Source organism: Suillus fuscotomentosus, assembly GCF_016647785.1.
Source record: "Suillus fuscotomentosus strain FC203 chromosome Unknown F5891scaffold_6, whole genome shotgun sequence".
NCBI classification, from domain to species: Eukaryota; Fungi; Basidiomycota; class Agaricomycetes; order Boletales; family Suillaceae; genus Suillus; species Suillus fuscotomentosus.
This window is the reverse complement of record NW_024539518.1, coordinates 705,337-720,929: the sequence shown is the minus strand read 5'-3', so window position 1 is coordinate 720,929 and position 15,593 is coordinate 705,337. Positions and strand designations below refer to the sequence as shown.

Here is a 15,593-nt window from a genome sequence, read left to right as displayed (position 1 = left end):
GCCCAGTCTGCTTCATTTGGGTGTGGAGAACCAGATATAGGTCATTGTAGACCTCAGACTTGATAAATGTGTCTCGTAGGGATGTCCAACAACTTGTTAGTAGTAGAGACCGCATGCAATGAGCAGTGCATCTGGATTGTGATCAAACTTTATAGAGTTACCGCTTCGGGTCGCGGCGGAACGCTTGCGAGAAAAGTTTCAAAGGACTAAAAATTCGCGTGGTCACCACACCCAACTCGAAGCTTCTTTTACTGCTTCGTTGGACCCTTTCACAAACCTCTTCAGTTTAGTTAGATTCTCTCATCGAATATGTCAGAAGCTGCACTCGAACGTCAGATTCGTCCCATCTATGGTTAGCTATCGTTCACGTATGTGCAAGTCGGAACTGACCCGTGATAGATGCTTTGGACCATGGATCAAACAAGTCTGCTATCAATGCATGCAACAAAGTGCTCAAAAAGTATAATAATAATACTCTTGTCAAAGTATGTGCGTTAGTATCTCTGTGTAGGCTGTTTAACATTTCATCCGTGTAGGCTCTGAAAGCACTTGCATTGACGCGTTCGCAGAAAGTAGAGGAAGCATTGGTATTATGCGATGAGATCCTTGCTACCGTTGTTACGGATGATTCCACACTATCCGTGATGACGCACGTCCTCAAGGGCCTTGCCAGAAGTACGTGGTAGTCCCGAGTTCCTCATTGCTCGTATTGAACCCATCTTGTAACACCAGACTCCGACATGGTAGCCATGTTTGATAACGCATTCAAGCAGCAACCTCAGAGCGAGGAACTCGGTGCACAGACGTTCTTCGCTCATGTGCGAACTGGCAACTGGAAATCTTGTCAACAAGTGAGTATTTCTACATGTTCCTTCCTTTGTACACAAGTCGAATCATGTGGTCTTTAAGGTTGCAACCCGAATGCACAAGCAGTTCCAAGAGGACCGGTACGTATACTGGGCCGTGACAGGCGCAATTCTCCAGGTTTGTGCATCGTGTTGTGTTGCGAATAACACACTCTAATTGTGAGGAGTAGGCGAATGACCTTGGCACTCCTCCAAACATTCGCACATTGCTCTACAAATTGGCTCACCGTCATGTCACATCATGTCCTACGCCATCATATATGGCTGTGGACCGCTTCCACTTGCATCTGATCATTCTGCAAGAACTCCAATTGTGGGACGAAGCAAACACCTTGCTAGAAAGTGATGTCGGGAAGTCGATCTGTTCAGCCAGTCTTGTGTGTAATGAGACTCGCAGGGAAATCTGGCGCAAACGTGGTCTGTACAAGGACGAGGGGGAACGAGCTCAAGAGAAGATCAAAAACAAGTGAGCGGACATTAAGGGTTACTTCTGATATAATCTGATGTGCACTTCAGTGACCGGAATTGGCTGGAGTTCGTTTCAGTAATCGATGCCGCTTTTGCTTCAGTGCAAGGGTCCGATGTTAGCGAGGAGGGAAAGTCAGAATGTTTCGAGAACATTGCGAAAACGCGCGATTTCCTTACCAAAATCGCTGAGGTAGATGGCTCAAACAACCGTTCTGCTTCCTTGGCATTTTTGGAGCTCGAGAAAAATGCGGTTTCGCACGGAATATCCTCTGGTATGATCCTTGCCTTGGAACCTCATGCACTGATTTTAGATCTTAACAGATGAGAACACCCTGGTTGACTCGATGGAGAACTACTTCTCCCAGTTTGGCAATAAAGCGTGTTGTTTCGAAGATTTGCAGCCTTGTGTAGACCTTGGTGCTGACGCCAAATCACGATGGATAAGCTTCTTGGCATCTCAAGAATCCTCCTTTGTTAGTACTGTCTTCTTATCTGGGCTTTTCCGTGTCCTAAGCTCGTTTGGTAATGAAGGCTACTATGGGGGATCTGCAACGGGTGATAAACGTTCGGAAGTTACAACGAATCAGTCTTACGGCTTCAGAACTATCCACAGATAAAGAGCTGTGTCTGGCATCCACCTATATCAAAGAGTACATGGCCGGACTAGAATTGGGTTCTAGCTTGCCTGTAACCGAACTCCAGCCGGCCGATGATCTAGCAATCCTCGTCGGCCATGCGTTTGTTAGCCTGTGGACAATGACCAAGGACGAGAGCTATTTATACAATGCCGCCGTTGTGTTGGAGTTCGCTTTGGCGAAGAGTCGCATGTCATTCCAGATTCGGTTGCTACTTGTACGCATATACCGTTTACTTGGTATGTGTTCCTATGGATCACCCAAGGTCTTATACCAATGAATTTACAGGTGCCTCATCACTGGCTCTGGACCACTACCGTGCTATCAATATAAAACAAGTCCAAAATGATACTCTTTCCCACTTTATTCTCACACGGGCATCGACCTTCTCCCTTTCTGCAACTGGAGACCTGACATACCCCTCAGAATGTATAGAATCAAGTCAGATCTATGTTAGTAATTCCCAAGATGTGAGTATCCCTCCTGTATGTTAGCCTCCCTCTTATTGTTCATAGACACCGGATTTCATCATTCGTGCATTCACATCGGAAAAGTACAGTCAGGTTAGATTTTTTACACTCTTGTGCTTTCAGGATGGTTACCCCCCACAGATTCCAGAGTTTGTCTCCTTTGACGACAGGTTGGAGAACTCTCTCCAGCGTGACGTCGTTAAGCTTGAGCACGTTCGCATGCGGATGACGCATGAACCTATCAACTCTGATCTGATAGACATGGAACTAATAGAGCTGAAGTTTGTCTTTGATCGCTGTAAGGGCCTCCAGTATCGTACATATACGATTTTGACTCCTGTTCGCAGTTCATCATGACAACCGGGACTTCGGCATGCTACCCAATTATCAACCAGCATGTCAGCCTTCGCTAACGATCAGACCCTGATGTTTGGCAACTCGACTGGAGTATGCTGTTCATCTATGTCGACACTTGCATTTGTTGACTCCTTCTCAAATAGCAAGGATGGCTGTGGTATTTCATCAAAATCTACATCCGTGCTTTCCAGCATGCCAGTGATCTGGACGATATCGTCGAGGAGAAGCTACTAATCGGTGACCGGCCAAAGAAGAGCCCAGAACCAGAAGTCCAACTTCCTCTCAGGGAACGTTTAGCCATCCGAAAACCTGAAGAAGCAGCAGAAGTAAGATATTATGGTCGAGTTATGATTCACTCTCACAATTCGTTAGTTGACGGCTGATGAACTGCAACTCATGGAATGGGCCACTGCTCTCAGTGACTGGCTCGAGCCCTACCACAACTACACTCGCCCGCCTCCAGCGGTGGTTCTTGCTGAGGCCAACAGGCAGAATGAACTTAGGACTGGGCTTCCGCTCAGGGGCGTTGACCTCAAGGCTCTCAATGGCGACGCCCACGCCAATGGTCATGCAAAGAAGGATGAAGAAGCTCCTCCTGTGAAAGAACCGCCTCAATTGGTGGCACAGTTCTTCGAGCGTACGTTCAGTTTTTCTAGGCTGGCTCGCTGCTCACTCGTCTCACAGATATGCATGCTCGCTTCGTGCAGTTACAGCAGAGCCAGTGCCTCCCCTCAGACCTACTACATGTAGCAACACTCACCCAAGAGGTGCGCTTTCACTCGGATTCTAGTCTACGCTTTGTTCACTTCAGGTATAGGCTTTCCTTCTCTTTGCGGTGGAATCCCATCGCTTCAAGACGGCATCTGTTGTCAAGATCCACAAATTGGGGGCAGTGAGTAGGATGATAGGCTTTAATAAAAAGACACGTCTAAACCCATTGCCTTACATTCAGCTCGTGCAATTCCTCAAGGATGTTCGCTCGAAGGCCTACACGGTACTCAAGACAATGTCGAATGATCTTTTAAAGATGAGCGAGGTGGCCGGGTCGGCTGAACGACGGAAGAGCTTCGTTGAGTCTTGTAAACCCATCACGGACTTCCCGAGGGTAGGCATGCGTTTTCGATTATCAGATCTTGCTCTAACATTATTCAATAGTTGCATCATGACTTTGTGCTCAGTGTTGCAAAGAACGTTGGGGAGTCGCGTAAAAAGGTACTCGAGGGCGTTAGCAAAGGAATGGTCAAGATTTGCACCAATTATGGCCAGTGAGGCGGCCCTCTATTTTAGATACTGACATCGCACATTACTTTACACCTACACTGCTCCCCACTCACTACTCATGTTACTGCACAATACGTACTTAGGTTTGTCGGATGTAATTGTGACATCTTGAATTATGTCATGCAATACGCGTGACTTGTGACTCTACGCGTTTCTCCTCGTCTCGTGTCTTGCTCACTGCGCCATCACAATATTCACCCACTAAAAAGAACGTCGAAGAGATGAGCCAATGTAAGCAGTCCTACTATCTCTGAAAATCTCACTAATTATACTGAGAAGTTAACGACTACTACGCAAACACTGGTGCTGGAGGTGGTGGATTCATGACTGGTGGATCGCCATATGGAAGCGCAAGCGGTAGCCCGGGAGGAGCTAGTCGAGTACGTTGCATATACTCATTCCGACTCTCTACTAAACTAAGTGCAATACAGAAAAGCGAGATAGCCCACTCCTTACGACCACTGACTGTACTCCAGCTCCTAAATGCAACCCAAGCACATTCGGACGCGGAGTGGATGCTGGATGATACAGAACTCGGCCAGGTAAGTTGTATTCATCTTCGCGTAGCTAGCTGGACGAACCGTGCATTTGCAGGTCACCGTCGTCGGCCACGTCGTTTCAATACAAAGTCAAGCCACCAATAACTTATACTGGCTCGACGATGGCACGGGTCGCATCGAAGCCCGACATTGGATTGACTCCTCAATAGAAGAGAGTGAACCGGGATCAAGTGCCATCACGTAAATTTTCTCCTTCACATGTCGCAGTAAAACTAATGCGAGGACAGTGAGGGATCATACATACGCGTATCAGGCACGTTGAAAATGTTTGGCAGCAAACGATACGTAAATGCGACGCATATACGGCCAGTCAAGTCGCCTCATGAAATTTACTTCCACCTTTTGGAAGCGATGACGGTCACACTAATATGGGCGAAAGGAGCGGTACGTTAACCGAATTACGACATCACTGACCTAATCTTCATGAGCAGCCCCCTCGTGCTGGACAAAATCCGTCAACAACAATTCCACAGGCCCAGGTTGCCGGACCCCCGGCAGTCGGAGGCTCTGCATACGCAGCTCAGTCGCATCCTCCGGCTACTACCAACAACCAGTACTCCCATTTGCCGAAGTTGGAATATACGATCATAACTTTCATGCTGAGCCAACCTTCTAAAGAGGAAGGCGTGCATGTCCGTTCTATTGCGCGTGCTGTCGGGGGTAATGCTGCCGCAATTAGGTATATTGTCTCACAAGGCATGCTCAGCTCCGCTAGTCTGACGCAATCCCCAGTGATGCTTTAGATAAACTCATGGATGACGGCCTCGTCTTTACTACTATTGACGATTCGCACTTCAAGGTTGCTGATTGATGAACCCTCTATGGACATATTTCTTTGACGATGAAAGTTACTTGCGAGTACTTAGGTAGTATTGAAACTGCCGAGATTTTTGTTGAATCCTGATTGATTTAGTTTTCGGTTCGTTTCTGCGAGATTTCTAAGTATCTATATCAGTAGTTATCTCAAAACGGAATATTGTAAACATTGTTACACAGGGTCTTCAAGCTTCGAACTTCATCGAACTTCAGGCTTAGGCAATACTAGTAAGCTGGAAACGCTTTCGACACGTCTCTGTTGTGCTCACAACGATGGAAGACTACGAACCTTTGCTAGTGGAAACAACAGTCATCAAGTCATCTGAAACCGAATCAATCAGACCGATCACGGTCTACCAAGCACTGCAGGCGGAACGCCTACCCAACGATGTTCAGTTCTCGCTTGGCGGGGCCAAATTCGATAAGGCGAGTCACTTCTATTTGAATGTCTCTGAAAGATCAAACATACTCAGCGTGATCCAAATTTCTGAAGGTCCTGCTGGTCACCCATGCCATGTTACGAGATACCAGTGATGCTCGAGGCGCTTATGACCTCGATGATGGTACTGGGATGATATATGGGTCATGGGTTAACAAAGCAGGACTGGATCATGCCATGTTCTCGGCCATGATACATCAATTGTGCGTTGTGGTTTCAGGTTCCAACACAATTCGATTTTTCAATCTTATCATCATTCATCAAGCGACAACAGTCTGGCTTGTGTCATGGGCAATATTGTCCAGCGTGGCCAGCGTAAAATGGTCAATATTGAGTCCATGGTTGGGGCAGGCTATCACCAGGCTATGTATCACGCTCTCGACTGCATGAGGACAAGTTTGATGATTGAGAAGCACAAAGGACAAGTATGTGTATATTTCAGATTTATGATTGACACATGTATTCCAACTTCGTGCAGGCTCACAATACAGACGAGATGCTTGTCGTCCAAGAACTCAAAGAGGATGTGGAAGACTCGATAGCAGCCGACTCACGGGCATTCGAACAATCTTATCGTTCATTTTCATTTTTTGATCTGCCCCACAATGATGAAGGTAGAAATGTCAGCTCCCCTCAGACTCTTGCTAGGCCGTTTCTGCAGTATGGCGATCATAGTGAAGGTCTGAGTTCCGCGTCAACCTCAAAGCAATCTGCATCCCAACTTCCTGCACTACCTCTCGCACTTAAGCGTGAACCACCTCATTCTTCCATTGTTCGTGTGGCCCATCCTTGCACAGTCACGCGAACACCGAGCCCCCTTTCTTCCTTTGGCTCATCGCTCCAAATCAGTTCTCATTATACTCCACAATATTACAGCCAGCTAGCTCAATTGACAGCAACACAACTCGCTATCGTGTCCATCCTCAATCAACCCAAGGCTGATGAAATGTATGGGATTCAGATGCTTGATGTGTACAAACGCGTGAGACAGGTAATCAAGACCACTGAGGAAGAATTCAGGTAAATGGATCGCGTTCATCATCGTAATGGTCCATGGTTTATTTTATTGCGGCCAGCACCGACATAGAGTGGCTTCTTGAAGAAATATACATATTCAGCCCACTCGATGATGATCGCATTGCGCTCACGCCTCGTGCATCAGTTTAGTTTCACCATTTGTACAAATCAGTGAGTCTCACTTGAAGCAATGAAGCTCTCCTTGGGGCAATGTGCTCATGAGTATCCGTCAAGCCTCATCCAAAATTATTCAGGAATGAGACATTGGGAACCCTGGTATTCAAGTTGTGTAGTTGCGAAGTTTGTGCAAAGTCTACTTTGATTTAGATAGATTGTTTTTGGTACGCGCTTGGACGGAAAAGGCAACTCCGAAGCACCGGTGTAGTACTTTCAGCTATACCCCTGCACCCCCGGCGCTGCGTGTGCCCATCTGGCTCAATACGTACTTCTACAATATCATGCAAAGTACTAGGTCATGAATCAACCTCTATCTTGAACTCACCTTCAAGTGACTCCCAATTATCATGTCTACTTGGTATCCTTCCTGGTTCCCTGGACTTCCGTCGTTCGACTTCTCCTTACCCTCTACAATTCAGCGTCGGTTTCTTTCTTTCGTGCTCAAGAAGTCACTCGGACATCTCCTAAAGCCAGGGCAGCTCGATCTTCATCAGATAGATTCACAGATAGGCTCTGGAGTTGTACAAATAAGGGATCTTGAACTTGATGACCAGGTTCGGCTTTTATCTCTTTGTCTGACTGTCCATTCATTGACTACTGCAAAGGCGATAAATAAACTTCTTTCCGGATCACCCTTCAGGCTCTATGATGGCTCCATATCTTGTGTCACTGCACAAATACCTTTTCCCAATCCTCTCTCTTCTAGTGTAGGGCTTTCGGTACAATCGCTACACCTCACATTGCATGCCACCCCTCCATCCGACCTCGGCTCTTCAAACAGTATTGATCTTACGCAATCTGTTGCCTCAGTAGCGGAAACATTTATCCATGGCGAGCTTAGCCCTCGGGAAGAAGCCACGCTCCGAGAGTCTTTACATCCAGATTCCCGGCCACAGCACATTTATGATGAGGGTCATCATCTTCCCGGAGGACTAGATTCATCTACCCGTGCACACCCTAAAGAAGAAAGTGGTATAGATTCTGACCCTTCTGGGGTATCTCTATTTGCCACCCTCTTCGAACATCTGCTTGCACGCTTCGAGTTCTCTGCGGTGGATACGAAAATAGTCCTCGTCCACCCCGGGCACTCAAGCTTTACTCTGTCAATACCCGAAATCGCGTATAGTACGGAATCGGGTGTCCCAAAGCAGCAAAGTACTGGAGATGGGTCATCGAGCAACGTTGCTCTTGAAAGAAGCCCACAGAGTGGTCACATACGTACAGTTTCGATATCAGGTGTCGCCATTACCTCTCGGGACATTCAAGCTACTTTACAGCGCCCTGTGGCCTCGCCACGAACCATGTCGCCTGTGTCGCTTACTTCGTCTCGTGTCACGCTGCACGATCATCAACAGGCTCCTCGTCCTGTGTCACCTGCGTCCTCTTGTTCCTCCATTGATGAAGACACGCAGATGATGATGTCGCAGTCCATCGTTGCTCTTCCACCACGTAACCAGTTTCGAATTTCCCCGTCTAGCTCAGTTCTCAGTAGCATGTATCAGAGCGCGGTCTCTACTACTGGCCGCACTTCTCCAGCCATCCCCCTTGAACCCCTCGGCAACCTTGATACGGGAGATATGGCTCGACCACGCTCGTGCGATTACATAGCAGGCAATGGAGAGTCCGCTCATGTACCCCACTGGGCTACAGAAGATCTTGTTTTTTCTGTCGGTACAGACCCTATTGTGGTTCGACTACAAACGCCACCCGGCCACACTAAGCATGACCCTGCGCACACTTCGAACCCTGAGATAGCTTCGCCTCCTACGGAGAACATCGCGGTCAAACAGGACGAAACCTTGTGTCTCAGCGTCAGTGTTGGCATCATGTCCTGTGCTCTTCGGGCTTGTCATGTCCGCATGCTATTGGAAATGCTCAATTACTTGCGGATCCAAGGATGCTGGTGCCACTCCCCAACACCCTGAGACTACCCCAAGCACCCCAACCCTCCCGTGCGGCTTGCACGCAAGTCTAAACATCCGCGGAATTGTAACCCTTTTCATCACTGAGGCCCTAGATCAAGAAGTTCCTTCGCTTGAAGCATTTTTCCAATCTCCACTTGTCCCTCCAAGATTGCCTTCGACATACTTCCGCGTATTGTTGGAGAATATTGCAGGCTCTCTTGATTTATCCGGGGCTCCTGGAAATCAGACTGATGCAACACATGTTTCTCCAATAATATCTAACATATTCATCTCAAATCTCTCGGTCTTCATGTACCACTCTTCCAGGACTGTCGATAAGAACGCGGCGCAAGTTTCGCTACCCCTCCTGATTACAGACCATCATCTGCATAATCAGTATATTGTCAGTCATTGTCGCCCATTTTTCTCTTCGACGCCCATTCCGGCACAGCCGCTTTCTGAAGTAACATTACCGACTTTTGAGGTCGTTGATTGGACTTCTGTGAAACTTGCAGGAGGCTCTTCAAAGCTATCGACCTGGAGAGTGAAGTCATCTACAGGAAGGGATCAGCTAGTACACAGTCCAATATTGAAATCTTCTGCGTTTCCCACATCTCCAAAACTACCCACGGTAGCGTTGTTGAAGGAAGAAGAGCTCGAGGAGATGTCTCTTTCCAGTGCCATTACCTTCACCGCTCGTGTCACCCCTGTGACCACCCGTTCAGGGGGTTTGACCGACATCTTACTTCGGATTGCACCATTACACGTATTCTTCGACCTCGACATCATGCTGGAGGGCGGCAGTATACTCAAGTTTCTTGACGAGATCCTAGCAGTAGAAGGATCTCCCATTCGAAACACTTCCGGTACATCCCAAGGGCATAGTTCATTGGATGACACAGGAGAGAGGGATTCAGCAAGCGATGATGAACTCGACTATCCATTCATGACACCAAAGCAACTCGAACGCGAGAGGGAGAGAAGACGCTTGGAAAGACTTGTCCTCGAGGATCTGGATTTAGACATGGACTATCGGACCGGGGCACCATCGAGACAGAGACCCCACAGCAAGCGAGCTACAAATGCCAAACTCAAGGTAGATGAGAGCATAATCTGCATTTGTGGGTTATATATCTGACTTATCATTGTAGTCCAAACCCAAGCAGGTGTCGCGTCCTAAAATCACCGTTGTCCTACCTGCCCTCCGCGCTGAGGTTCGATGCAGATCACCATCCCTTCAGCTCTCCCGATCAGGAGGCATTATACTGGATCTCCATGACGTACGGGTGTCTAATACACCCCTTGATCAAGAACCACCGACTATCAGATTTGGGGATGATGGTGAATCAAGGAATCCCAGCGTCAAAAATTTGCCGGGACAACTCTTGAGTGGCCAGATCAGAGGGATTGTTTTATCGTATGCGCCAGTAGGAGATTCAAAAGCCCATGCCTTCATATCACTGGGTTCCTTGCCACGAACGGATGACGTTCGCCCCGGATCAGCTTCATTGCTATTGTCGGAACAGGCGCCGGACTCACTTCCCATTCACTTTCAACTTACGCAGGTGGCTCCATCAAAGTCTGCTATTTCTTCCTCGACACACAGGACTTCAATCATCATCAACGTTCCATTGGTCAACGTCGTCCTTGAAAAACAAATCTTCGATGGATTGCAAATTTGGGCTGACAGTGTCACACAAGCAGTCACCGCTGCCACGGAGGAGACAGAGACTGAAGTTGCTCAGAGCCGCAACCCGAGCCTGATTGGCAGTAGGTTTTTCGCCAAATCAAGGCGCGTTGGGAGTCGTGGTAGTGACGAGAGCAGCTTCGGTACTATAGCGCCAACGCCGAAACAAAGCGAGACAGCTGTGAAAGTGATCATTACTGAAGGTAGAGTGGATTTTGGGTTTAGTGATTGCTCACGTTCATATCTTCGAAATGCAGCTCTAGTAAGAATACTGACATCCCGTTCCCAATCATCTGCATCGTCAATTCGTCCTTTCGACATATCCGCCTCAGACATCGATGTTCTTGTTGAACTAAAACCTGAAGGCAAGGTTTGTAGAATCGTGAAGATATAATTTCGATATCTCACCTCGACTTCGTTTTCTTTCAATCAGGATGAGACTGTCATAACCTCAAGCTTGATGGACCTTCACGTTGGGGAGGTATCGCCAGAGTGGGAGCTCGTACCTCTCCTCGTGTTGACATTACCTCGCAGTCTGGTGCGTTGTGTAGATTATTTATTGTAGCTGCGTCCCTCACGAAAGTCTAGTCCTCTGTGCCAAGACCAATGGTAAAGGCTCGCTTCACTTCCCTCGTTGTTCCCGAAACTGGTGCAAAGGAGACCAAGATACGATTGGCTCTCTGGGGCTTCACTTGCCATGTTTATTCCAATCTGCAGTGGATTTCGGACTTGGCTCGGTTTATGAAAGCTCCGCCAGGAGTAAGTGTACCTTCCCCGGAGTAGAATAGATTAATGATCTTTTCAAGGTCTTCGAATCAGTTGTTCCTTCCGAACGAACGTCTCTTTCTTTCGCAATTGTAGACGTATCAATCAAGACATATGCCCCTAGCCACCCTGGCTCTGCAGTACTGTACATTGGCGAAGCCGACCTAAATACCGAGCTTGCTGGTAATTCCAGCGAGTTCAAGTTCAAGCTGCTAGTTCCTTCCTTGTCATTCTTATTTGTCGATTCCATGGCCGAATTCCCTGACGGTCCAGGTTCTGCCAAAACAAACGGAGGATCCAGTCTCAATTTGTGGAAGGTGAATTCTCCTTCAGCTCACAAGTAAAACAATGCGATGATACTCGTTCACAGAATTTCGGGTTTGCATTGATTGCAGATATCGCAGATCTGGACTTTGTGTTCAAGACTGACAATGCATATGTCCCTCCAAGTGTTGGCGTAAGTCGCAGTGTGCTGGGTCACCTTTTGCCACTCAATCAAATCTAGGTGCTTGTGAATCAAGTCAGCTTACGGGTCCACCTATGTGCAGACACTATAGCTGCACTGACAGGTTATATGAGTGACTTCACGTCCATATTCAAGTCCCCTTCTCCCGCAGAGTACGTGATTATTCAAACTTTCTATATCACAATGTCGCTTATAATCATTCCACAGACCAGCAGTGTCTAAGAAGAAAGTTCCCGCTTCACTTGTTCATCGTCCACCTGAACAAGGCATGATGGGTGATTGTTGTTGTTGTTGTTGCAGAAGATGCGAGGGTAACTGAATATTTTTCCAGCATCTCTCGACGAGCAAGCTTTCAGGCGGATTCCTGATGTCGGCAATGCAGCTGATATGATCAACGATGATTTACCGACGAATCTCGACTACCTGGACGAATCCTTTGGTTCAGCTGCTGGTCTGCGGGAGCTTAGGGATGATGACCTAGAAGACTTCGATATGCAAGAGGACGGCCGAACAACACCAGTAGCTGGCGAAACGGGGGTCGTTTCCAAAGTAGGAGGAGAAACAATCCGCATCATCAAGCCTATCCGCTCTATCGAGCATTATTACGACACGATTCCTGCAGATAACACGGGTGATTTTGCTAGGTAAGTTTTCGCCTTTGACTTGTATTTTCTATGATCGAGCTATCGGGCAGTCTACGTGATACTATTCTCCGAGTGCGCATCCATGACTCTGACATATCACTTTTCCTACACGACGGTTATGATTGGCCACGCACACGAAAAATTGTAGAGCAAGAAATTAAAGACATGCGCAAGAAGTTGGCCAAGATTAGGCAGCTGATCGCAACTGGTCAGACCCAAGACCCCAGCGTGGAAGAGACAAGCACGATGTTGTTCAACTCAATTCACATCGGCCTTGATCAGGACTTTGACAGTCTTGATCCGACAGCTCTTGTTGCTGCCATTGATGATGAACTCGAGAACGCGGAAACAGAAAGCCACAGCTCTTGGCAAACCCTTCCTCCAGCATCACCTGGACAACAACAGAGAATGCCTTCCGCTCGCATTCATGGGCGAAGATTGACAAGGTCTAAGGGCCCGAGTATCGAAATCAAGCTAATTGGCCTAGATGCTGAAGTCGATAATTATCGTCATCGTCTGAAAGATCCACTCGTCTCCAGGACGCTGGTTGTAATAAAGGATGCTGAAATATTGGACCACGTCAAAACGTCCACCTGGAGAAAATTCCTGACAGAACTACGGTCGGACTCTCGAGGCAATATTCGCGAGACGGACTCTAGTATGGTTCGCGTCGAGATCAAGACTGTCCGGCCGTCTCTTTCCCATCCATCTGAGGAAACACGTTTACGCGTGAGTACTTGTTCAGTTAAGACGTACTGACAGGGCTGAGTCGATGTTCCCGTAGGCTAAACTCCTGCCGTTGCGATTATATGTTGATCAGGATGCACTCGACTTTCTGAAGAAATTTTTTGCTTTCAAGGATCCCGATAGTCCGTCCGCACCCGCCAATACTGCCAGCGAGGACACATATATTCGTACGTTCCTGATTCGAACGCTGAATGGATGGCTATATTGACCCTTGTCCGCAGAGCACGCCGAGGTCTTCCCGATTGATCTTAAGCTTGATTACAAACCTCGACGCGTGGATTACAGGGCTCTGCGAGAGGGAAAAACGATCGAGCTTATGAACTTTTTCCATTTTGATGGCGCGGAGATGACTTTGAGACACCTGACTTTGCATGGGGTACGTACTGCTTTGGTACGTTGTTTCATGACTTGACTGGCTTTCATAGATCACGGGTTGGCCCCGGTTTTTCGATACATTGAACGACCTCTGGACGCCAGATGTCAAGGCAACCCAACTTGTGGACGTCATTTCTGGCGTAGCACCCATCCGTTCTATGGTCAATGTTGGCTCTGGAGTAGCAGACCTCGTTTTACTACCTATTGCGCAGTACAAGAAGGATGGACGCATCGTCCGCGGTGTCCAGAAGGGTACCAAGGCATTCGTACAATCAACTGCAATGGAGGCTATCAAGCTTGGAGCTCGGCTGGCAACCGGTACTCAAGTCATTCTGGAGCAAGCTGAAAACGTGCTCGGAGGCCAATTCAAGGATTCCGTTACGGCCGAAACGTTCCACATACCGTATGACGATTCTGGAGAAGGACCGGATGAAGAATTGATCAGTAGATATGCCGCCCAGCCCGCTGATGTCACAGAGGGAGTTCAATCGGCATATCGCAGCTTGCAAAGAAACTTGCATTCTGCTGCGCAGACAATATTGGCGGTTCCTATGGAAGTGTACGAGAAGTCCGGAAACGAAGTGAGTGGTATCTATAATATTTGCTCGATTCCAAGCTGACATGGAGAAGGGTGCGGTCCGGGCTGTGGTGCGAGCTGTGCCAATTGCAGTCTTGAAGCCCATGATTGGCGCTTCGGAAGCAGTCAGCAAAACTTTGATGGGACTTCATAATACCCTGGACCCGAACGTTCGCCATGAGAATGCGGCAAAGTATAAACATCGCTAACATTCTGTTCACGCACTGTAGTATATCATCGTGGTTGTATTAGGACTTGTATCTCATGATGTATCATCCCCATCATTAGCCTGTATGCGCAGATCGTTAATCTATGCACTGTTCCTCTGTCAACGGAGTGTTATTTCAGAAAAGGACCACAAATAACTGCTGGTTGCGTTCAGTACCGTAACTGTTTCAAGTTCTTAGTGCTGTAAATTGCCTGCGCTGTTAAATAGCAGGAATTGATGTTACTCACACTCCTATGCTTTATGGAGAATAGGGGGTTCAAGCTTCAAGCTTCAAGACCCTCGATCGGGTGAATTGGGGGGCAAGTCCTTGATCATCAAAAGAAGGATCAGATCAGATGCTGACGAAGTTAACTGTAGTCGTTAACTCCGCAGAAACGTGCTGATTTGATGTTCTATCTGGGTAGCTTTGGAAGCCGCGTGTGACCCGGTGGGCTCGTATCAATATGGTTTGATCTAGCGACTTAAGTATACGATCACCGCGGAAACGAGCTTGAAGCTAGCGATGAAGACAATAGCTGATGCTGGGAAATTTTGGCCGAGTATCAGAGAACGGCCACCGACCCTCGATCCAATATGTGCTAGGGTGGGATAGTCACCTAACCCGTTAGCAAAATCACACCTGAACACGCTTTTAAATGAAATTCGCGTCTTCTAGTGCTTCAAGTTCTAGGTGTTCCCCATTGACAGGCCTCACTTGACAGCTACCCAGCGGTTCAACCCACTAGTGACTACATGCACTGTAAGTGGGTCAAATGAGCAGCGCTACTAGTTAGTACTACATCCCACGAAGAAAACGACGGTCCAAATTGCAACCTCGATAGCTTCAGGCTTCGGAGTACCTTTCCTTGAACAGGTGCTGCTCATCAACAACGCACTGGCATGCAGCTCGCTTGGTTATCAAGGCTAAAGAACCTATCGAAGAAGTTGGGACCATGACTCAGAGATTTTACGGCCCCTGAGAAAGGCGCAACCCGTTAGCTAAAAGCAGGTGGGGCAGGTAGGCAGCTGTTACGAGGTTGCCTGGTTAGAGAGACTTGACGAAAAAACAACCAAGAAACTTACCTCATACAAACTCGAGGGTCGGGTTATGTAGATGTGAGGGTGGATATCGTT

At 47.8% G+C, this 15,593-nt stretch overlaps 4 protein-coding genes across 4 annotated transcripts; all 4 read left to right on the top strand.

Annotated features, from left to right (window-relative positions):
* Positions 1-118: 118 nt before the first annotated feature.
* On the top strand, positions 119-4,243 carry F5891DRAFT_1006727 (N-acetyltransferase B complex non catalytic subunit-domain-containing protein; the record flags this gene model as incomplete). Its single annotated transcript, XM_041360432.1, has 19 exons — positions 119-125; positions 317-352; positions 400-485; positions 537-675; positions 733-851; positions 910-984; positions 1,037-1,332; positions 1,383-1,606; positions 1,656-1,807; positions 1,866-2,208; positions 2,258-2,439; positions 2,533-2,737; positions 2,843-2,886; positions 2,940-3,122; positions 3,169-3,433; positions 3,481-3,563; positions 3,614-3,688; positions 3,749-3,901; positions 3,952-4,243. The coding sequence occupies 19 exons, from the start codon at positions 119-121 to the stop codon at positions 4,063-4,065; spliced, it is 2,781 nt and encodes a 926-aa protein (XP_041231393.1). The 3' UTR covers positions 4,066-4,243.
* F5891DRAFT_627941 (replication protein A subunit RPA32) lies at positions 4,210-5,670 on the top strand. The gene is made up of 7 exons (XM_041372539.1): positions 4,210-4,308; positions 4,357-4,457; positions 4,509-4,619; positions 4,672-4,817; positions 4,865-5,021; positions 5,069-5,316; positions 5,370-5,670. Exons 1-7 carry the CDS (start codon positions 4,299-4,301, stop codon positions 5,446-5,448), a joined length of 852 nt encoding a protein of 283 aa, XP_041231392.1. The 5' UTR covers positions 4,210-4,298; the 3' UTR covers positions 5,449-5,670.
* Positions 5,671-5,682: 12 nt separating this feature from the next.
* On the top strand, positions 5,683-7,305 carry F5891DRAFT_1006719 (uncharacterized protein). The gene is made up of 6 exons (XM_041360431.1): positions 5,683-5,879; positions 5,947-6,095; positions 6,158-6,317; positions 6,371-6,912; positions 6,969-7,080; positions 7,144-7,305. Exons 1-5 carry the CDS (start codon positions 5,727-5,729, stop codon positions 7,057-7,059), a joined length of 1,095 nt encoding a protein of 364 aa, XP_041231391.1. The 5' UTR covers positions 5,683-5,726; the 3' UTR covers positions 7,060-7,080; positions 7,144-7,305.
* Positions 7,306-14,583, top strand: F5891DRAFT_1006715 (uncharacterized protein). Its single transcript, XM_041360430.1, has 17 exons — positions 7,306-7,640; positions 7,692-8,939; positions 8,983-10,086; positions 10,142-10,880; positions 10,935-11,047; positions 11,111-11,215; positions 11,266-11,436; positions 11,484-11,759; positions 11,813-11,899; positions 11,948-12,060; positions 12,116-12,183; positions 12,240-12,552; positions 12,603-13,281; positions 13,337-13,466; positions 13,521-13,675; positions 13,725-14,255; positions 14,305-14,583. Exons 1-17 carry the CDS (start codon positions 7,434-7,436, stop codon positions 14,458-14,460), a joined length of 6,195 nt encoding a protein of 2,064 aa, XP_041231390.1. The 5' UTR covers positions 7,306-7,433; the 3' UTR covers positions 14,461-14,583.
* The last annotated feature ends 1,010 nt before the right edge of the window (positions 14,584-15,593 follow it).

Coding starts and splice junctions, on each gene's coding strand:
- F5891DRAFT_627941 (XM_041372539.1), top strand. Junction 5,022..5,068: donor TAATATGGGCGAAAGGAGCG/GTACGTTAACCG, acceptor CTTCATGAGCAG/CCCCCTCGTGCTGGACAAAA. Junction 5,317..5,369: donor GGTAATGCTGCCGCAATTAG/GTATATTGTCTC, acceptor CGCAATCCCCAG/TGATGCTTTAGATAAACTCA.
- F5891DRAFT_1006719 (XM_041360431.1), top strand. CDS start 5,727: ATGGAAGACTACGAACCTTTGCTAGTGGAAACAACAGTCATCAAGTCA. Junction 6,096..6,157: donor TCGGCCATGATACATCAATT/GTGCGTTGTGGT, acceptor TCATTCATCAAG/CGACAACAGTCTGGCTTGTG. Junction 6,318..6,370: donor TTGAGAAGCACAAAGGACAA/GTATGTGTATAT, acceptor AACTTCGTGCAG/GCTCACAATACAGACGAGAT.
- F5891DRAFT_1006715 (XM_041360430.1), top strand. CDS start 7,434: ATGTCTACTTGGTATCCTTCCTGGTTCCCTGGACTTCCGTCGTTCGAC. Junction 8,940..8,982: donor GTGCTCTTCGGGCTTGTCAT/GTCCGCATGCTA, acceptor TGCGGATCCAAG/GATGCTGGTGCCACTCCCCA. Junction 13,676..13,724: donor GACACCTGACTTTGCATGGG/GTACGTACTGCT, acceptor TGGCTTTCATAG/ATCACGGGTTGGCCCCGGTT.